The following is a 23,807-nucleotide window of genomic DNA, read 5'->3' as shown; positions in this document are numbered from 1 at the left end:
GGTAGATGCAAAGGAGACTGAGGACGGAAAACATGGCTTTTTTTGCACAAGGCTTTTTTTGACATGAAGCAATAACTTTGGGTCCTCATAGATGAGTTCAAAAGTGAAGTATTTAACCAAGTAAAGCAAGATATAAACAGAATAATAAAGGAAATGCTAAGCACCTCTCAAGAAAAAACAAAAGAATGGAGGAAAACAGAAAAAGAGGAGAATTTTTTTGATAGAGAAAACAGAATACATGAAGCAGGTTCAAAGAGATTACCAGGAAATTTAAAACTCTACTGAAAGCTAGCAAAACTGCTTGAAAGAAACTAAGGATAGATTATCTGAACTGGAGGACAGGTTTGCAATGTGGGATCATGAAAGGAAAAATTTCTTAAAAATAACAAGGAAACAAGCAGTAACAATACAAAGGCTAGAAGATGACAACAGGATCTATAACTTAAGAATAAAAAATGTGAATGAAGAAGCAGGGGTACAAACAAAGGAACTACAAAGGCTATTCACAGAAATAATTAAGGAAAACTTTCCAAACATAGGAAAAGGAAAAGATACTCAGATGTATGAGGCATAGAGAACTCCAGTCACCTACAACCAAAACAGAAATACATCCAGCCATATAATAATCAAGATCCCAGAAATCCAATATAAGAACAGAAAATTAAAAGCTGTCAGAGACAAGAAACAGATTACTTACAAGGAAAAACCCATCAGAATTATGGCAGACTTCTCTGCACAATCAAATTGAGAAGAACGTGGAGCAAAGTATTCCAAGCCCAGAAAGAAAATAACCTCCAGCCTAGATTGATGTACCCTACAAAAATTGTCCCTAGAAATTAATGGAGACACAAGATGCTTCCAAGATAAAGAGGAACTGGGGAAATTCGCAGCCACCAATCCAACTCTACAGAGAATACTGCAGGACCCTCTAGAGAGAGAAAAGCACCAGGATTTCATGAACAGTGGCAGAGAGGCCCCAATGAATGGAGCAAATAGCAAAATGAAGAAGAGAAACAGACAACTAATGATGGAAAAAGAGCACAACAGAAATGAGGCAGAGAAGGTGGGGTATAATTTCTATTATAGATGGCTTAGATACACTAAACTAAGGGAAAAAAGAGAGAATCACAGGTAGAGTAGATCATGAGGTAGGGGCCACATAGATGCTCTTTGTAAGAAATATAATTAACCTGAAGAAGGATATATGGACTGAAAATCAAATATGAGAAAACAGAACTCTAAGTGATAAGGAAGCAGAGAGTAATAGGGGCAACTGGACTAGTATTTATGGATAAGTTGGAAAGACAAGCTTTAATATAAAACAGTACAACTAGAGATAAAGTCCAGAAGTGAGAAAGTTCAGAAACACCTAAGTTGGGGAGACCCAAAAATGCACAGCACCCCCTGGGGGCGTGAAAAGGGAGGAATAGTCTTAAAAAGACAGCAGAAGATATTGCTAATAGTATATCAGGAATTAAAACCCATATTATCCACACCACCCTGCTTAGATAGAACTTATTTCATCCCAGTTTGTATACAAGCAGTAGATTTGAGGGCACAGACAGCTATCCCAAAAATATCAGGATATAGCACAGTAATCATCTTTAATTTCCTTTTAACTTAATCTGGATCCCTGTATAATTTATGCTGTTATATCATGACTGATCTTAGTTAAATTTGATTTGCTTGATTTCTGTTTGTTATTGACAGATTTTATCCAAAACTGTTAAGGTTGATAGTATTAAGTCAGAGAGTATAGACAACTATACTGAAAATGACAATGATTCACTACGATACCCATTCTGGTTTGATTACTACCTATTTTTGTAGTTCTACACTATCTAAAAAGTTAAAACTGTTATGTATTGATATATTCAATTATACTTTATCTGATGATATAGCCAATTCTATTGATGATAGCAAGAGACAACACAGTAACAAAGAGTAGAACTCCTTATACAGCAGTTTCACATGTCTTTTTAGTTCTATGTGTCTATAGGAATATGTTTTGTTCTGTTCTGCTTTGTTCTGTTTCTCCCTCTAATATATAAAGGATAAAAGTACATGTTAATACTCATGCTTGCGTAAAACCTATAAACAGTTTATGAGAACTGATCTTATGACACATGATGAAATGAGCAAATACTTTGAAGGCAAAAAAAGCACTACAGTACCCAGTGCTGATTCTGGAATGTCATGATGTGAAACCCAGCAATATTATTATTCTTTGTTCAGAGTGATTTTAGTCTGCTTTGGTTTGTTTAATCTCAACATAAATGAAGATATGGATAAATGCATGTATGTTTAAGTCTATAGGATTGATAACTGTATTACTAAGTTTTTATTAGATAGTTGAACAGAACTATTTGCAGTCTGCCTGTTTGAATTCCCATTTATATGTACCACTTTTGTATCTTGAACAATTATTTGTAAGAAGACAATATATAAACATCAATTAGTGATTTACTCCTGTTTTTTTTTCTTTGAAAGTATGTACTATTTCTACCCATTTTCTGTTTTGTTTTGTCTTTCTTTAAATAAAATTTTTTAAAAAAGCAAATTCAATTAATCTTTACTTTCCACGACATCATATGCTACATTATATAACCATCCACAATAGTCTTCATTATCTCTCACAGTCATAAAAGTAACAAGATTGAGGCTAAGAATTATTAGTAAGATGCCCGAAATTGTACCAACCATTTTAGTTTCATTCTGTTGTGGTTTTTTTCACTACCATGTTTTGTTTCCATGACTAAAATCATAATTATCAAGGAATGGTTTATTCTGAGTCACAGAAATAAAAATGAGGCATTTGTCATGCAATGAGATATTTTTGGGACAGATTACCCCTGTGAGCCACATCTGTCCTTTCTCTCTTCTGCCTTAATTAACATTTATTTGCAAAAGAACAGTAATGTTGGCAGATAACAGAGCTGAAGAGAGACCCAGAAAGTGATGTGAGTTCTGTTAGTCTTCAGGTTTGCCAAGAAGGTTGCGGTAAAGTATTTTTCATGGAAAATTCAGCCTTCAATACATATTCAAATCAATATGACCTTGAGAAAGAATAGCACAAGCTAAAGAATTTTGAGAGAATATAAATGGATTAAAAAAGAAAGAAAGAAAAACAGCATACTGTAATAAGTAAAAAAGAAAAAAAAAAGAACAAGACGTTAAATCAAGAAACAGATTTGTCAAATACATTTCCTGCCACTTACCTTTTCTGCTGACTGAGCTGTACCAAAAAAGATGGGAATGAAAGCTAACCAAATGATGCAGGTGGTATACATGGTAAATCCAATAGGCTTGGCTTCGTTGAAAGTCTCTGGAACACCTCTCGTTTTAATGGCATAAACAGTACAAGTGACCATCAAGAGGATACTGTATCCAAGTGAACAAATTAGCGAGAGATCAGAAATGTCACACTTGAGCACTCCCCTAGCATTCTCCGGGTCTAGTGTTCGTTGTTCTCCATAATCAATGATGGTATGTGGGGGATCCACAACAAACCACACAAACACCCCAAGAAGCTGTATGGAGATGAGGCTGAAGGTGATCACCAGCTGGGAGGCAGGACTGATAAACTTGGGAGCCGTGACAGATTTCTTTCCCTGCTCAAATATTCGGTGGATTCGGTTTGTTTTAGTCAGAAGGGCTGCATAACTGAAACACATGCCAAGTCCCAGGAAGATCCGGCGGAAGGAGCAGATGATTGTATCTGGTGCTGCAATCATCAAAAAAGTGATTGAATAACAGAGGAAAATCCCGGTTAGTAGCACATAACTAAGTTCTCGTCCTGAAGCCCTCACAATAGGTGTGTCATTATAGCGGACAAAGGTCACAATCACAAAGGTGGTGGCAATGATTCCCAATATTGCAATGAACACCGGCACCATAGCCCAGGGAGAATGCCACTCCAATTTGATGATGGGAATCCTCTGACACCCTGTGCGATTGACATTCGGTCTCTGGTCCACAGGGCAAAGTTCACAGGACAGCTCATCCACCTGGTAGTTGTACCCTTCACAGCGCTCGCAGTGCCAGCAGCAAGGGACACCTTTCACTGTTTTCTTCCTCTCCCCGGGCTTACACGGTAGGCTGCAGACTGAGGATGGATGAGGGTGTTCTCTGTGAGCCCACTGCATGTCTTCCACCTGTGGGTATAAAAAATTAATGAGCTTTCCATTTTGCTACCATTTATAATATCCTAATCGTAGCCACAGGTTTGTAATACATCACTGAATGTTGACAGTACAAATACAGTTACCATAATAAGAGTCTGATTTCTTTCCCTGATATTGACTTTATGAAAACCTTAAATAATTGGGTCCAATAAGTCATTCACATCATCAGCATGATGAGCATCGTTAGCTTCCATTTATTTCTTCATTGCTGACCAATCTAACATTTGGAGATATCTTGGTCCAAACATTTTTAATGCAAAAAATTTTTTTTAATTTTAAAAATATAAACTAAAAAGGTCTATAGGGTCTTTTAGAGCTAATCACAAGTATAAACTAGAATCTCTAAAATACCAACTAAAACACAAATATACATAACAAAAGACGATCCATTCTTTCCTACCCTGTTGTCTGGAGTTGAGATCATACTGTGTCAATTTTCAAAAGAAATGGTAAAACTTGTTACCTTAACTTCAAATTCCTCATGTAAATAACACTATGTTTTGTCCATGTTTAAATATAATACACACTGTTTTTCTGAGTCATATATTTCCATATTGTGCAAAAGAATATACTGAATAAGATAACTTAATGACAGTGTCTTCCATGAAATAACAGTAGTTTTATAGGTGATTTAAAGCAGTGAAATGAGTGCAAATAAGGAAGTCTCCCTACTGTATTTAATATTTACTTTAGGGATGTAGAGTTATACTTTATGTGCTTCACAATAATTTCACTGAATTAAAAATGAATTTGAAGGAGATGATGCCAACAATTGATCTCTTACTTTGAATGTATTGATCTTATTTTGAAAAGTAGCTAGCATAATACATAAAGTCTATGAATGGAATGATTTGTTTACAGGCATACACAGTGCTTACCAATTTATTTCCCTTCAGAAAAGTGTTTGCTGAGTGCCTGAAGAGAAAAGGCTAGGAAGGCACTATACAGAGACCTGAGAAATCAGGAACCAACTTGCAAGCACTGGAATTTGGTAATAGATGATTCAACATGGAGGAACAAGAAAAGGAGATAAAGAAATGCTATGGTGAAGCACTTATTTTCCTAAAATCAGATTTATTCGTAATTGTCAAGAATAACCCTACTCTGTTCTAATCTGCCTGTGCAGTGGTTCCCATTAGCCTTTCCCCCTGGAATCCATGTGGTCATGTATTCCCATCTTTTTGACCAGGGTTAATGTATGTGAACAATAATACGTTTTGGGAACAAAGCTATAAGATTTCAGAGGCTAAGTTATAAAGGACATTTTTGTCTGCTGCTTTGCTTTCTCTTGTATCTGACTGTTGGAGACCACTACAAAGCGTCTCTGAGCATGATTTAAAATTAACTAATTGGCTTTTTATATTTATCTGTGAGTCCATCCTCGGCCTTGGCCCCTTGCTTGGCAATAGGAGCTGATTCATACTAAGTGAACCTCTATGAATCACTGGTCCTGGCTGAGGCCTGTACTGGCCTGTGAGGCCAGAGATATCTTAAAGAGCAAGATAAGGCCACAGCTGTGGACTCTTGGCTCAAACATCAATTAAGTAGATAGAGACTGCAGCTGCAGGAATTACTCCTACAGTCTCACTCCTACCATGTCTTCATGATAAGACAGTTCTCCTAAATTGACAGGATTCATTATTGGAGACATCCTTGAAGTGACTCCCAAGGTCCTGCTCATTTCCTGCACTTTCCTGTTTCACCACCCTTTGTTGTTGGACCTAACAAAAGTCAGTGGTCCAGAGAAGCCTTTGTCTTAGCCCTCAGTGTCTGGAACTCAGCTAAAGGGTTTTGACCTTCCTCGCCCTAAAATCATATCACTTGTCTCATTTATTTAAGCCTCCGCCATACACTCCTTTGGGAGATTAGGGATCTAGGTCAGGACCTGATATCTAACACTCCAGGGAAAGCATCACCATCATGAAAACCCTCAGTCATCTGTGGGAAAAGGAATGGATGTTTCCTGTTAACCATGAGCAAAATGCTGCCATGCAGTTCAGAAAGCCACCTACCCAGTCATCATCTGGCCTTAGGCCAGCGTTTGGGTCACTACAATCTGACTGAGATCTTTACTATATAACCTGAAGGTTTCTGAGGCCCTGCAGGGTCCAACTAAGCTGCTTCTGAATTTCTCTTACCCCAAGTACGGGAGATAATAATTTTTCATTGTTTTAAACTGTAAAATTTTGTCATTATTTATATGAATCCTGGAAACAATGCACTGAGGCTGAGGTGGGAGGGTCACAAGTCCAAGTACAGCCTGGCACAGTAGCAAGAGCCAATCTGTAAACTTAAACAGTGGTGGAGGAGGATGCTGGGGATGTAGCTTGGTAGTCCTTGGGCTTAAATCCCCTCATTTTCACAAAAACAAAACAAAAAGAAATGCAACTAAGTTAAACTACCTGTTCCGTGGCCACCATCATTCTAACATCAGTATAATAATCTATAAGAGTTCAATCTCAGTGACAACTATAACACACCTCAAAAACACCCAAAAGTGTACATCTTCAGTAATATTCTTTCATCACTCTTAAGCTTGCCTTCTCTGGGCAACCAGGTGAGAGAGACTGTTCTCATCACCAATTACTGAAAAATAGCTTCCTTTCTTGAATCTTTCTTAAATTGTCAAGGACAGAAAATTGTAACCCTCACCTGAGTACTTGCAAAGAGCTCTCTATTCTCTCCATGGTGAGGTAAAGCATTCTTAAGTCTGGTTTCAAACATCCTCCTTTTGTAAAGTACACACTACTTCATGTGTTATAAAGTCACATAAGACTATTTGATCTATCCTTTCACTACAAAGTAAAATGACAGTGTCACAGCTCTACACATGTTCCATTAAGTTTTAATGACTTTAAAAGATTATTTTATTTATTTGTAGAATTGCAGTAAAAAAAAAAAAGAAAGAAAAACATCAAATTGAAAGCCCATAGAGGCTTCTTTTGGAAATACTGAGAGAAATTAAATGCTTGACTGAGTAGTTGAATTACTGATTTTCATCTTGATGGATGCATAAGATAATAAAATATTGTTCTGAAGGTTATATTTCAAAGCTGGTTTTTCTAAAACCAAAATTGCATTCCTTGTCACCCTCCCCAACCCCCAGGGCATCTGTGGAGGTATACTGTTACAATGAAAAAAAATCAACTCAGAAGCATTAAACTTCTAGGTTGACAAAATCTTTAAATATTATTATCACATCGGTTTTTGTTTGTTTTATTTTGCTTTGTTTTGTTGTTGGCCTCTAGGGTTTGAACCCCGAAATTTCACACTGAACTACATACCAAGTTTTAATTTTTTTTTATTTTAAAACTAGCTATTTTAAAGTCTCTAAATTGCCCAAACTAGGTACCAATTCATTATTCTCTGGCCTCAGCCTACAGGAGTCCTAAGATTACTGACAAGTGCACCACACTGAGCTAATATGCCTGGTGTTTTCATTCCAAATATATGTTATTTCTCAAAATGAAATAAGGTACAATCAGCAAAAATATTATCTCTACTAGATATCATTACATACCATAAATATGTGTTATTATATGCGAAATATGAAATTTTCTTGATCAATTTTCTGTGTTTAATCATCAGAAAATTAGTTTTAACAAATTAAAAATAAACAAGTATATGAAAATATCACAGACTTAATATCTGGGAATTTTCTTTAAATAAAAATACGTTTGATTAATATATATCATATTTTAATATAATAAAAATGAAGTATGCTTTAGTAAATATGAGAAGTCTAACTTCATTTTTATGAAGAGATCTACTAATTTATGGTATCATTGAACTAGTTAAAGTTATGTTTGTTTTACTCTTTAAGTTGAGAAAACCAATCACGGTCTCACTCAAGGAAAGATTAACACACATGCTTGAGTATCTTATAAATACATAAATATTTGACGTGAAAAATTGTTTAAATATGTGCTAAATATTGTTTTATGACAAACTGAGAATAAATTAAACTGTATAATTTCTACAATTTTGTTATATGTAGAACAAGTAAGAAACATTCGAATCATTTTCATTGCTTTATTAAAAACTATACCATCTTTCATAAGGAGTATCAAGAAAGGCATTATGCAAGTACTTTTAAAATTTATATTTCTCAACCTTAATTTTTTTCTGATACTTTGTTGTCTGAAACATGTAACAAATGAATGTTAGTTACACAGGTAGATTTTTCTGGGGACTAAAATGTAGGTCATTTCTATCTCAACAGTGTTTACCAACAGTGATTCATTCAGCAGGTTTCAACCCAGTGCATTTCAGAAAATGTAAGCTGTCCACTGTCGAATTCTGTTATTATTGTAGAAAACTAACAAATCTTCACACAAACATAAGTTGTTGGGTGACTATATTTGCTTTTTTAAAAATTCTTTAGTTTTGCTATAATGACCTAGAACGATGTTTCACAAACAACTTTAAAGAGAAATTTATTTTTATACCATAACTTTTCAGTGTAATAGTCCTTGAAAAACTCAAGACTTTTTCATAATTAAAAAAGTAAATAATTAATATTTTACACTACTCATTACAAAACTGTGACTCAGGATAACACCTCTGTTACAGTGTTTTCCAACAATACTAAGTGTCTTAGTCATTATTAGACTAATAATGTCATTATTATACTAAGTATACATTATACTAAGTATTATTATTATACTAAGTCATTATTATACTAAGTATACATTATACTAAGTATTGTTTTCCAACAATACTAAGTGTCTTCTTAGTCATTATTAGACTAATAATGTCATTATTAGATATGTGGCAACATTTAAAATACAATACGAAGAAATAGTATCTACTCAGACCATTCTTAACTGTGCTCAATTTCTCCTTTAACACAGGAAAAGCTTCTAACATGCAAAGACTTTTCCCATGTTAAAGGGCAATTTAAAATGAAATGAAGAAATCATATCAATAATAACCTCATCAAAATTACTTAGCAATAGTAGTACAAAATTTATTCACTAAAAGCAAGAAACATTATTTAAAAAAAAATAACAAAGTCTAAATAAATGATAAGAAATCCTATGTTCATGGATGAGAAGATTTGCTTTTCTGAAATGGTTATGTTGTCTAGATTTAGCTACAGAGTCAATGTAAACTCTGTAGAGTTCTCAGCTGGATCCTAGGTAAAAAGTGACAAGCTGGTCCTCAGATTTACACAGACCTATTAGGAAACCTAGAATAGTCTAAATAATGTTAGAACATTATTTAGAACAAGTTGGAGCAATCACAGTGGTTTTAAAACAGTACAACAGATGCAATAATAAGATATATAATATTGGCCTATGCATAGACAAATTAAATGAAGTAGAATTTAGAATTCAGAACCAAATCTTTACATACATGTTCAATTGATTGTTGTATTTCTCTAATCATTAATTGTACATATTAATGTTTCAGTGTAATAGTGTATCATGATTTGATCATACATACTTTCCCAACTATTCTCTCTTACTCTTCCCTCTATCCATTTTTTTTCCCTTTTTTACCCTTCTCTAGTAGACCCACAACTACTTTGAGGTTGTCTTTTTAAATTTTTTTCTTTTATTTTAATACCACATATGAGAGAAAGCACATGAAATTTCTCTTTATTTCATTTAACATGAACTCTAATTACATTCATGATACATCCATTACCTATTAAATCATGAATATAACATGATGTTCTTTATGGTCAAATTATAGTCTATCATGAATATTTTCCGTATCTTTCTTTATCAATTCAGCTATTGATAGATACATAGACTGATTCCATTACTTAGCTATTATATGAGAGTATGCAAGAAAATACATATCAATATTATACTGAGATTACATCTTACCCTAGACAGAATAGCATTAAAGACCAAAAAAACAAGCAAGTAAGCAATACATCATAGAAAGAATGTGGGGGAAAGGTACTTTATAAACTATTGGCGGGAATATAAATTAGAACAGCCACTACAGAAAACAGTATAGAAGTTCATCAAAGACCAAAAGTAGAACTACCATATAGTCTTGCTATAGCCCTCTTGATATATATATATATATATATATATATATATATATGATAATTCATATACCTAAAGAAAATGAAGCCAGTTTCAAAGAGACACTTTCATATCCCCATTTGTTGTGGCACTGTTGTATTTTGACACACATACAAAGAAAATTCAGTAAAGAAACCCAAAGTATAAGTAAATTAAAAAGTAAAATAACAGGTAGATTAAAAAAAAAAAAACAAGGAGTCAAATCTTTTGCATATGGGAAGGGGACCAAGAGATAGAAGATAGGGAAAGGGGGAGAAGAAAAGGGATATTAAAGTAATTAACATGTGAAATGCACATGTACCAGTTACTCACAGTGAGTGTAACGATTATGTTTAACTAACTAGAAAACATGGGGAAAGATGATCTAGAGAAAAAGAGAGTGAGGAAGGAGAGGAAAACAAGGAGAATGAAACCAAATTTAATTACGTGTATCACTCTCTAAGACTTAAACATCCACTTTTTATGTAATATACATCTATGTAAAAAACAAGCATTATTTATCAAACCAGCTTAGTTCTTAGTGTTCTTCTGGGCCACTTTTACAGAATGAACTGTATTTAGGTATGTGGTTTGATTTTAGTTTTACTTAAAGAAGTATCTGTTTAAAATTTTGGTTATATTCCTAATAAATATGTAAGAGGTCTACTAAAACCAATGCTGTTGGCATGTCAGATATCATAGCTCAATAGCTCTGGAAAAGAAAGCCAAGTTGTAATTTTAATTAAAATTCCTCCTTTATCTAGTAGTTCCTATAAGGATTTATGAACCATAGATTGGTTAGCACTAAATGAAAGTTGTTTTCCCTCCAAAAAAAGTACAATCCAAGCGTAATTTTCCACCCTTGCAATCTAAAGGCTCCTGTGTGAATAAGACCTAATGAATATCAATAAATACGTGTTGGGTGAACAAAGAAGGAAGAAAGGAAGTGAATAATCAGTAATGTCCTTCACAGGAAAGGTTGGTGCAAAAGACTGACTGGTTTTGGAGATGATTCACAATATGGTCCATGAGTTTATGAGTCATGATTGCCTAAAGGTAAAAATTTTAGAGACACAGTCATTTGACAGTCAATTGAGGCCAAGAGTTTTTATAAAGGAATTAGCACCCACAGAAGTGGTAGAAAGGGACAAAGACACAAGGAGAACTTGGGTAGAGACAAATTCAAGGAACAGATTCAGGGCAATCAGTGAAGTGAATGGGAAAAACAATGCATGTCCAGGTGGAAATTAAGGAAAGATCCAGTTCCAGCCCAAGAATATAAATAGAAAGTTAATTTCAGAAATAAAGAACTGGGCAATAATGACTAAGAATGGTCAAAACTCATAAGGAAATAGCAAACAGATGCAGAGTCTCTAGTCAGTTTCGTGAGATAAAACTTTGCTTTTCTGTTAAGTCTGCTCTGATTCACCCTTCTGGGGAGAAGTATTCCTCTCTGCTTTTTCAATACCCTTCAGGACATAATTTTATTATAACTTCTTGGAATTCTACCTTTCTGTCTTAGTCATGTGTTGATTTGTTTATTTTTCCCATCAGAAAAGTAATCTCAAGGACACGATATTTTATTTTTACCATATTTTTCCCATATATATTTTTACCTATATTAAGGCTTAGCATGGAGCAGAAATTCCATATGTGACTAATATGTAAATTGATTAAAAAATGTAATGTTTGATAAACATGTCAATAACTACAAATTTGTAAGTGCTTTGTATTTAGTGTTTTGTGTAACCTGGCTTTAGGCAGCAGGGAAACTGAGTATGAAATTTACATTTATTAAATATGTGAGGTGTCTAGATTAGTTCAACCATAGCTACAGAGAAACAAATCTTAAGGAGACTTAGCCTCCTGATTCGTACTCATATTAGAAAGACCTTACAAGCTAAGATCTTGGAAAATTCTTTGTCCACAAAAAATATAAGAGGTAGAATCTGCATATCCCATGATAAGTACTGATGGCAGCCATAGAAAGAAGGACCTCACCCTTTAACCAGAGGCAGAAAAAAGCATATATATATATATATATATATATATATATATATATATGTCTAGTTCTTTATCCATACATGTTTATGTATACATTATTATGTATAATGTATTATACATTATAATTTCAGAATTATAACCTTAGTACAAGAACTAGAAGGGGATTCAAAACAACCTACCAGCAATTAAAACCATATATTTTGAACTGAAGAAGGAGAAAAATAGGAAGTTGACATTATCAAAAATCTTTTGAAATTTTCTCTGAATACGAGAAGGTCAAATCCCAAGTTAAAGAATCCTATTGAGATCCCCCACATATTAAGTACAAATATATAAATATTCAAATATATCTTGTTGAGATTTCAAAATACTGGAAGGAAATGGAGTTTTAAAGGATTCTGGCAATCCAAAAAATATGTTGCGAAGAATTGAATATCTGGAAACAGGAAATAATGAAGAAACCATGTTTTATTTCAAAGTAAAATGATTTCCCATCTAGATTTTGAAAAACTTTTTTTAAAATGTAACATGAAGATGTGAATGAGACATTTTATATGTTCAAATTGCCAAGTTGTTCTGCAGTCTGAGGAAATAACAGTTTGATTGGTTGCATCTGTATAAGAGAAAGTAAAGGAACAGGAATGGAGGGAGCCAGTTACAGGAAACAGAAAAACAAACACAGAGATGTGAGAAACATCACCAAGAGGAAGGCAACAGGACAGCTTGATGTAAGCTGTGCTATACCCTGGGAGAGGTGCCAGTACAAACTGGGGAAAGTGGAGAACATGTGAGCTAACCAGTTGTCTCCTGCAGAGGAACAAATACATGGTAGTAAGCACCCTAAATAAATAAAGAATAAGATAATTTGCACTGGTGAATATTAGCTACAAGAACAATAAAGGAAACACTTCCTTTTCATAAAATCAACAGTAACCAAAGCAAACTCACTATATCACCACATTACAGAAAGTTACAGTGTGCATATAGTAGAAGGTGATGGGTGAATTATACAAAAACCAGGAAGGTCACGTACAGATGATAACTCCTGATACACTGCAGTAAGATTTCCACATAAATTGACATAGCACACAAGTAAGAAGAAGAAAGCATAAGCACATTATTTAGAAACAAAGCATGAAACATATTGAGCAAAATTTAATTATAAAAGCCAAATTCTAGGCATCTATAAACTAAAGAAATATTGTGGTTTGACATTTTAAAAATGTCTTGGTGGATTAGCAGACTATTAAAATCATACCTATTAAGTAATTTAAAAACACTTTTAACAAGAATGAATTGAAACTAAAAGAAAAAGCCTAATGAAAATGGAAGACAGATAATAAGCAGAGATGTTAAGGGAACTAAAAATGAAATGTCAAATAAAAACCCACACAGAAAACACCAGCATGCAGAAGAGAGCTTGTGTAATATCAAATTACAGATAGAGTCCAAATCGTAAATCTTCTAAAATAATAGAGGAAGAAAAATACAGAGATGAAAAGTTATAAAAAGTACAGAATAAAACAGAAGACAGAATGTTGAGACAATATTATGGAAAACTAACATTTATGAAGGAGTAACCAAGACAATTGCTATGGAAAATAAAGATAAGAGATAAGAAATATTTTGCATCTTTAATTTTATTTTTGTTTTGGTTGAAGGAACATATATTCAAAGAACTTTAAAGTAAAATACCAAATGCAGGAAGTGATGAAGCAAGCCTTTTGGGTAAAATTTTACAAGTTAAAAAAAATCCAAATAAAATTCAAATTTCATCAATGAATTTTATTTAACAACCTTTAAAAATTATACATACAAACATTTCAGTCCCAACACAAATTCAGCATGAAAAGAATCAGAATTTTAGAAGAACCTGTGTAATCAGAGTAGTAACATGCCAAGTTATTTTTTACCTTTCAGAGGAAATTTTTGTACAAAATATATCATCACTGAGAAAACGTAGCATTTAAAAAAATACTTTATTGGCAAAAAAGGCCTGAATCTATAATACACTTTACTGAAAATTAAAGTAAACGTGAGAAATCCAGAAAGGGAGACATAACATAGAAGACAAGACTATCACCTCTGGAGTATGTGAGAAAATTACATGACTGTGAGCAAATCTAGTTATAAAACTGGATTTAGCTGTGAAAAATTGTTTAAAATATAAGACACATAACTATAAACCAAAGAATAAGATTATAATAAGCTGTATATAAACCTCAGATTGTCCTGAAAGTTTTACTTGCATGTACTTTTACGAGCAATAAAGCAAACAGAAAAAAAGATATCAAGAAAGTAAGTTGACAAATTCCAGAGCTCAGTAAAAATGTACTTTTAAAAATGGGCTATTAAAAATCTTGAAGATTTAAAAAATAAAATCTTTCTTTAAGCTATATTTTCCAGTGACAGTTTTTAGTAGAACTAGAAATAAATAATGCCAGGTCATAAAGATAAAATGCATCCATTTACAAACTAAACAATAACTCTCTCTCATAAATCCAGTTGAAACTATAATGAGGACCATGAGAAATAAAACATAATGAGGATGTATTATGCAAAACTTATGTGGTACAGAAAAATCTGTATTTAAATAAATATTTCTATTCTTGAATGATTTTAATATAAAAAGGAAATAATGAAAATAAATGAATTCATGTTCAACTCTAGAAAGTAGGCAAAAACAATACATAAAGTTAAGGAAAGAAGAAAACATTAATAGTAATAAAGGAGACAATAGTGCTAATTAATTACAAACAAAATCTGTGAATGGTTTCTATGAAGGAGCCAATAAAAATTACAGGTAGCTAGCAAGTCTAATTAAAAAACAAGAGATTATATTACTAATATCATGGTCTTGCTCATAAAATATACATCAGACAGATCTATCAGAAGAAAAAATATTATGACATAGTCCTGTTCTTTAACTGTTCCACTGTTTCCTTTTTCTTTCCTGATGTATCTCTTTGGAACAATGATTTATACCTCCTGTACTATCATCTCCATGCAAAATAGCTGTTATGGATTAAAAACTGGTGCTCAATTTAACGCCAGCTGAATTAAATCACCATCATGCTGAGCATAGATGTTCCACTTGAGGAAAGCTGCCAGCATAAATAGAGATGTGGAGAAAAAGAAGGGAGGTGTTGTGGCATTGTGGGTTCTCCTAAGTGTTGCTCTTTGAGCCCGTTGGTTGTCCTGGAGAAGCTCTGGTCCTTACACTGAGCGTTGCTTCCTGGATCCAGAGGGGAAGACATGTGCCGCTTAATCTCCAGGATGAACTCCTCACACTGGCTTCCTGGCATGTAATGGACTGTGCTTATTGTCGGAGGAGTTCAAGGCCTTCATCTCCCTGAGGATGGCTGGGGTGCTTTTCAGGACAGCCCTGTTCTGTCTTTTGAGTGTGACTTCTTAGCTCCAGTGTAGAACCCTCAACTTCCAGCACAGCTCCTTCACCCCACTGGCATAGACTTTCCACCTCTGACCTTTAGGCCTTCCTAGCACAGATCCATAAAAGAGACTGGTGTGAGTCCTTCTTAATAGTGGGCTCTAGACCTCCAGTTGGTCTCGTAGGAGGCACTGTCATGAGCTTTGGGTCTTCATCTGGACTCACGTGGGACATTGTTGTCGGATTCAGCCCCTTGGTGGAATATTCTATGTTTTTAGTGTTGTGGACAGATTTCCTGCACTTTCTTGTGTTAACTCTGAGTGACCATCATAAAATAATATTATAAACTCCATGTCCCGATTCTAATTGTTCTCCTCACAATCCCCGAATGCAACACTAGCTTTTGCCACCTACTCATCTAAAAAAGTCATGTGAAGGGCACCGGCATTCAAAATTAATGACATCTTCTCAATCCAACTTTCTTTTGAAACCCTCTTTACTTGACATCTGAACACTGTCACTGCTGTTACTCTCTTTGTGTCATTAGTGTTGGCTCCCACTTTTTTTTATTAGTTTCTCTGACTTTGCCATGGTTTATCCTTAATGTCTTCGTTCTGTATTTCTCTAACAGAGGCTTCAAACTTCACTGCTGCAATGTACTCCTGTCTAGCCAGTTCCCAACTGGAATACCACCTATGGCCTGTTGACAAATCTTGTGGGCAATAAAGCCAAAGTAGGAGCTTATATCTAAAAATGGATTTGTTATCTGGCCTATGGCATTGTCTTGTTGGTTTTTCTATTTTTCTCTTTGAAGTCAATTTCATAAGCTGTATCAGTCACCATATATTTAGTCTTGTATGCATCTATGTTCTTTTTAGCCCTATTGAGATCACATATTGTGTTTCCCTTAGTTGATTACATTAAAAGAATTGCAAAGTTCTTCCTTTCCTATTCCATCCTGCACCTATATCATGGCCAGATAAAAAATACTATTTTTCTTCTTAACCTCCCCAATGGAAAACTACAATGATCTAACTAATTACAAAATAAATTTAAAAACAAGTAACATGGCTTCCAGCCATCAAACATTCCACCATAATGTGTCTTTTGAGCATCACATTAAATGGTCCCACAGGATTTATATAGTTCCCTTCATTGTTGTGTTCATTTTTCCTTATAAAATATTTTTACTTTCTTTCTATGTTTATTCCTAGCTTATCTCTACTTGAGAGTCTATTTTTTAATTATTAAGTATTGAAACACTATATTTCTTCAAGAATTCTTTCAAATGTCCCTTTATTAATCTGTCCCTAGTCACTTAAATAATAAGCAGCCCATCTCAGCTCTCACCTCATGCAATTATATTTCTATTATTTGTAAGATAAATTTATTATACTCCTACACTATAATTAATGATTTTATTAGTTTTTATCTCCTTGAAGTCAGGGGTATTATTGAATATGTATCTTTAAAATGCTGTATACTTTAGATGTCTATCATATTACTTAATCTGGCATTACATACAAATCAGATGTTAATGGTATTTTTAATGTGTGATCTTGAGGTATCTAACCTAATTTGTAACTTTATAGGCATTAATAATTAGTAAAATGTAATACAATAAATATTCATGATCATATTTTATGCTCTTTGCAAATTACATGAGATAATACTAAAAAAGTCAATTTTTGACCAGTTATTTCACTGCACATGATTTCCAGGCAAAAATCTCCAGTTACCATCCTATAGAAAAGTAAAATTGAGTGACAAAAGTGTACAAAATGTCCCATATAATGACAAGATTTCTGAATACTTACTATGTGTCATATGTTGTAAAAAACAATTTAGTGGATCACTTTTAATAAAAATAGTTACACAGGTTATTGGTTTGATTTTTTCCTTAAATATGAAGATGTATTCTCCTTTTTGCCATTACAATTTTCTAACTTCTAACAAAAGTATCTTTCATGTATTTTTACAAATTTTTATTGAGACCTCACATCAGCCAGGGGAGAACCAAGAGCCCAAATCCCTCTGTGATCCAGCAGAAGTCACACTTATTGGGGGAGAACCAGGAACCCAACCTCCCACCACCTTCTACCCCTCCTACCCTTGTGAGCCAGCAGAAGATGTGCTGGCGGGGGCAGAACCAGGAATCCAAGCCCCCCTGAAAGCTAGCAGAAGTCACACTGGCCAGGGAAGAAGTACAAAGCCACATCCCCACCCTAGGATTTAACCTGCTGGTGGGCCAGGAGGGGTGAGCTCCCCTCCTTCCCAGAAAACAACTGGTTGATTTAGAGGAAAACAGGCTGAAATGATGAGACGATAGCAGCTGAAGCAAAAAAAAGAACTTAATTCTTGATGTGAAGGTCTAAATCCAGAAGTCTCAACAACTATTTAGATGACAAGAGGAATTGCGGTAGTAATTGTTAATTTCCTTTTATCTTAAATTCTGTATCACTTTGTTTTGTTTTGTTTGATTTTATTATTTCTAATAGTGTGGGCAGCAACTTAAAGACAATGAGATATATTTTCGTATCCATTGTTGATTTCCTATTATCTTTTTTTTTGAAGTCCTGTATCATTTTCATTGTTTTGTTTTGACTGGTTTTATTTTGTTTTGTTTGATTGATTTCATTACGTCTAATGGTATGAGCAGCTATTGTAAAGCTAACAAGAAGCATTATGGTAGTCATTGTTGATTTCCTGTTACCCTGTTTTGAAGTACTGTGTCACTTTCATCGTTTGTTTTCATTGGTTTCATTGTGTTGTACTTTGGTTTTATTTTCTTTAAAATAAAAAAATAAATTTATTCTATTTTAAATGTATTTTATTAGTACATGTGTGTGATACATAATGATTACCTTTACTATGGGAGTTTGGACAGGTACATAATGCACCTTAATTATCTTTGCCCCCTTTCCCGCTGATCTATCCCAGGTCCCTCCAATTATTGATCACCTTCCCATTTGAAAAAATGGTACTTCCATTCTGTCTTTCCTTCTTTTTTTTTTAAATGTCTCTTTTCCTTTCCTTCTTTTTCCACGCCATTTCTTGTTTCCCTTTCCATTTGAAAAATTTCTTCTTAGTTCATTTTGTCTATTCCTAACTTTGCTTTTATTTTCACTTTGGATTTTTCATATTAGAGAAAATGTGATATTTAAATTTATGTGCCTGATTTACTTAGCATTACTCTTTTGAGATGCATCCATTCTCCTACAAAGCTTCAATTTTATTTTTTCTTTGTGGCAGACTAGTACTCCATTGTGTATAAGTGCATTTTCTTTATCCATTTATAAAGTTTCTCAGCATCAAAGAAAGCAACAAACAAGTGAAGATATTTCTAAAGAATGGAAAGAAAATTTGCCAGCTATTCCTCAGAAAGAGGGCTAATACCTTTCATGTACTAAAATTCAATTTGACTTGGAAATTCTGAAAATTTCTATCTCATAATATTAGTGTTTGGAATCTAGTCAGGATTTAATAACAACAAGTATATTATTCTGAGAATAAATTTCTTTATTTGTGAAAATGCATCAATAATACCTCACCTCAAGTTTTTAAAGGACTGAATGGATGAATTAATGTAAAAGATATAGCACAGGATGGTCATAAACATGCACTGGGGGTAACATACTCTTCATGTATGTACTGATTCTGCCCATCATTGCTATTTTCCTTGAAAAACTAAATTTTATATATCCTCTACTTCCTGCTTAAATAAGATATTCTCTTTTTACTTTTTGTTCTAAATAACTATATTTTTTAAAATTCCAAATGTTTTATTCTTTGCACAAAATATTTTCCAGAAAGTATATAGTTACGTTTTATTGCTTTGATTTTGTTAATATGTGACTGAAATTGAATATGTGCCATTTTCTTTTTATTATTTTAATGAAATAAGCACAATGATGCAGCTATAGAAATAAGTTTTTCCAATTAAAAATCAAATTAAACATTAAAATGTCAGTTATCTTGAGTTCCCTGAGACAATATTTTACTTAAACAAAAGTGTTCTGAAAAGTAAATTAGCATAAATAAATAAAATTCAGTGGAATATTATGCAGTACTTATATTTGCAAAGAGTTTCATGAACTTTAATACATCTAGTCTAGCAGAGTGATCTGAACCCAGATTCAGATATAAAGCTCATAGAGGTTAAACTAGTTATGCTGATTAGTTATGAAATATGACTCCACTGCATTTAAATAACTGTTTATTTTAGTTTTTCGTTTAGGTAGGTTTGGTTTAGTCTTGATTTTTGAGACAGTCTTGTTATTTATTCCAGGCTGTCATGAACTGACTATATTGCCCATGATGGCCTTGAGACTCATAGATTCTGCTCCTTCAGTCTCCCTGGTGTTGGGATCACAGGTTTGAGCCACCATACTCATTAGGAGCTCTTTACTCTTATCTCCAGACAATTGTTTGGCAACATTTGTGAAAACTGCACCCATGGAACTATGGGTATATCTGTAAAACAAATTAATGATATCCTATCAATCAAACATATGAGTAAAACCATGATGAAATATGAATGTATTTTGGAATACCAGCACAACACTGTCTCATTGCTCACCAAACAACAGATGAATTTAATATGGTTTTCTTGCTCTCCTGATGCTCATGAAACTTGTATTAAGGCCCTCCAGAGGAATGATGATTAGGGGTCACAGTGCTCTTGCACTTGACTTTTTTTCATCTCCAAAGCCTATCTTTCCATGTACATGTAGAGTAATTAGTTAATGTTTTATATTTGTACAAATTGCAATATATTGAACCATATCTCAAAGAATTCAGATTTAAAATAAGTGAACTAAACACATTTTCCTAAAGTTGCCCAAGTTTTTCACTTCATTGTAGAGAAATGGAACGTAGTGTATCGATTATCAGTACATATATGAATGCAAGCAAGATAATATCAAAATGTTGTAAATAAAAATCAACCGCTTTACAGAATTCAATTAAGCAATAAATAAGCAAAATAAGGATATAAGAAAAAAAAAGACAGCATATGGTACAACAAAACCTAACATAGTTTTCTACTTATTTATTTATTTACTTGTTTGTTTGTTTGTCTGTTTCTGGTACCAGGGATCAAACTTATAACCTTGTACTTGCCAAGCAGGCATTTGTGCCACTGAGCTATTTCCCCAGCTCAAGTTTTCTACATTTTAAAAGAAATTTCAATAGATTGCATTAACTAAACTTATTTTTATGTTATCACAAATAGTTTTTTCTTTGTTTTATTTTAGTTTTTAGCCTTCTTTATTGTCAAACGCTATTTTCTTTTTAAATTCACTTTGCTCTTACTGTTCTCTATTTTTTTAGGCATATGTTATTTTCTAAGGTATTGAATTATATAAAATATTTTTAGAACATCCTGTAGATAAAATTCATCCTTCCTCGGGCCAGGGATTTAGTTCAGTGACTCTAGCGCTTGCCTGGTAAACACAAGGTCATGAGTTTGATCCTGGAACAAAAAAAAAAAAAAAAAGAAAAGAAAAGAAAAAAGAAAGAAAAGAAAAAAAGGAAAGAAAGTAAGCAAGAAAGCAAGAAAGAAAGAAAGAAAGAAAGAAAGAAAGAAAGAAAGAAAGAAAGAAAAGAGAAAGAAATTCATCATTGGTAATGAAGTCATCACTTTCCACTGGAAAATAATATCACAGATATGAGAATAAACAACTAAATTGGAATTTGAATTTATGATTGATGAGAATGATACCCCTCTTATTTTCTGAAAAACATCATGAAAATGATTAATGTGTTGTCTATGACTAAAAATGAAGAGACAAGAGCATTTAGAATAAGTTATGGCATCCAAACCAAGGGAAACGATTGCTGTTAAAACGGAAACAAACACAAAGATCACAAATGTGATAATTTAGAATAGAAAACATCAATAGCACCAAAGAGATGTAATTTATCACTTTGAAACATCCATGGGAAACTAAATCTGATCCACGAGAACAAAAAAGATGAAGGTACAAATTATAAACCAATTACATGCCCAGTTAGGCTGCAAAGAGTGACCATAGCTGCTTAGATGTGAGGAAGTAAAAGAAATACATGTGAAAAGAACTTTCAAACGATTTGTCAGTTCAAGATTTGTCTTCATAGTCTTGGCAGAGAAGTAGACAGAACCCAACAAGTTCTGGTTAAATAGGTGCTGCTTCCTTGCTAACACTTTGGTAATGCTGGCAAAGCTATGACTAGAATCTCTGCTGTGAAACACATACATAAGTCACCCTGTAGGCCAATTAACTATTGGACATAAACGACTACCACAAACACCTGTGTTTACTGTATTTCTTATATCCCATATTCTTATCAATTAATCAAATTACTATTGTATTGCTTATAATAATAATGTTCTTAATATCAATTGCCAAATTAATTTGAAGGCAAAAATCCTGAAGGCTCTCCATATTGTGTTTCATTACTAACTGAAGGTTCAACGAGTATTTTTTTTTTTATTGTTTTTAGATTTTAGAGCTTTGTCTTAGTTTAATGTTTGGTGAGTTTACCTGCACAGATATAAATGCCTAAAAAGTTTATTATGCCTAGAATAAAATAAATATGGACTATGAATATTCTCAGGATGAATTCAACCTTGAACATTATATTTGAACCTACTCTACTTACACTTTGATAATGGCTATGAAAAGCCAATTGATTTGCTGTAAAAGGACAGGCCAAGTAAAACCTCTGTTTCAGAATTTTCAACAATGGCTTTTCCAGTAAAGCATCAACAACACTGAGTTGAAACAAACGCCTGCTCCCTTCTCTAAAGGTCCAAAAACCCAGCTTGAACACTTTCTTACCCCGCTGCTTCTCCAAATAAATTCTTTTGGGGACTATGTATCATTCTGGAATGATAGCCCTTTGTTTAAAGTAACTTGACCAAGAGAAAAAGCACTTTACATCCATGAAATGAAATGACTCAGGAGAGCAGAAGCAAGTTTGAATAATTTCAATTTTCAAAATGAAGCAAGCCATTAAAACTAGTTATTGTTTCGTGTTTCTCAGATCGACACTCACATTGCCGTGCCTCAGAACAGGACGTAAGGATGGCAATGCAACTCTAGGGCCAGTGGAGAAATAGTCATTCCCAGAAGAATATAAGTGTGCAAGCTTTGATAAGGTTTAGTTAGAAACCTTTCCTCTTTTTAAGGCAGAACTTCCAGCTTTATAAACATCAATCATGGTTGAGACTATTAAAAATGAAAAAAATTGTCAATGATTCTAAGTTACTTTTGTTAAAAAATCATTTTGCCTCTGAAATTCCATTCCATCATCCTTAACTTGTTTCCCTAACCAAGATTCCTTCCTTAGTGTCTTTAGGTTTATTTAGAATCCATAAACTACTTGAAACAAGCAGGGATATATAATAAATATTATTTTAAAGGGATGATTCTTAGATAAAAACAAAGAAGAAAGTTGAAGGAAAACCCAAGATTGTGCCATGTTCCTGCCCTAAAAAATAAGCAGCCAGCAAGGAAGAGATGGGATCATTTTTTTTTCTGTTATTCACAGGAAATTTGTGTCCAGTAGACACTGGCAAAATCAGGAGACCTCACTTGTACCTTGCTGGTGACTGCCTCTCTATGATGATGTTTTTAGGAAGGAAGCTTTGAAATCTTAAGACAAAGACAAAGCAAGTTGTATTGAGGTGAAGCTTGATCTTATTCAGAACCCAACCCCATAAACAGAGTAAGCAATGTGAAAGATCAGCTAGTTATGTCTGAAATGATAGGTTGGGATGTTGTGCTGTCAGTTCCCTCAACTCACTTTTAAACTATTTTTTAATTTTATTTTTATGGCTATTAATTTGCAGTACATAATGTTATATTCCCTGTGGAGAGTTGGCACATGTATATAACATCTTAATAATCTTTTAATTCCCTTCTCTACCTTCCCTCTCCTGTCCTCTATCTCTTGATACTTTTTTCCAACGGTTCTAGTTTCCTAATTCTTATTGTCTATCTTTTACTGTTCTCTTTATTTATATTTTGGATTTCTCACATGAACGAAATGTCCTCTTTACTGACTGGATGCAATTTTCTCTCCCCTTGGCAGAGGGCCCTTTATTGTCTCTATTCTATGTTTCTTTGCGGGATCTATCAAATCGCTAAGGATGACATCTTTCCACTTTTAGTAAATCCAGAAGTGGTAAACAGGAGGAGCTTCTGAAGTCTCCTACATTGTTGT

At 33.6% G+C, this 23,807-nt stretch overlaps 1 protein-coding gene across 5 annotated transcripts in view; it reads right to left on the bottom strand.

Annotated features, from left to right (window-relative positions):
• Nucleotides 1–23,807, bottom strand: part of Grm8 (glutamate metabotropic receptor 8) — a 783,619-nt gene that overhangs the window by 98,632 nt on the left and 661,180 nt on the right. For all 5 annotated transcript variants that reach the window (XM_063241274.1, XM_003475159.5, XM_063241281.1 and 2 more), the window contains one exon: nucleotides 3,219–4,154. In XM_063241274.1, coding sequence (XP_063097344.1) covers nucleotides 3,219–4,154 — 936 coding nt within the window. The remainder of the gene's footprint in view (nucleotides 1–3,218; nucleotides 4,155–23,807) is intronic.

This window comes from Cavia porcellus, unplaced genomic scaffold (assembly GCF_034190915.1).
Source record: "Cavia porcellus strain 051 isolate PalLab524CR breed Dunkin Hartley unplaced genomic scaffold, mCavPor4.1 scaffold_2, whole genome shotgun sequence".
NCBI lineage: Eukaryota > Metazoa > Chordata > Mammalia > Rodentia > Caviidae > Cavia > Cavia porcellus.
This window is presented reverse-complemented; position numbering and strand designations above follow the sequence as displayed.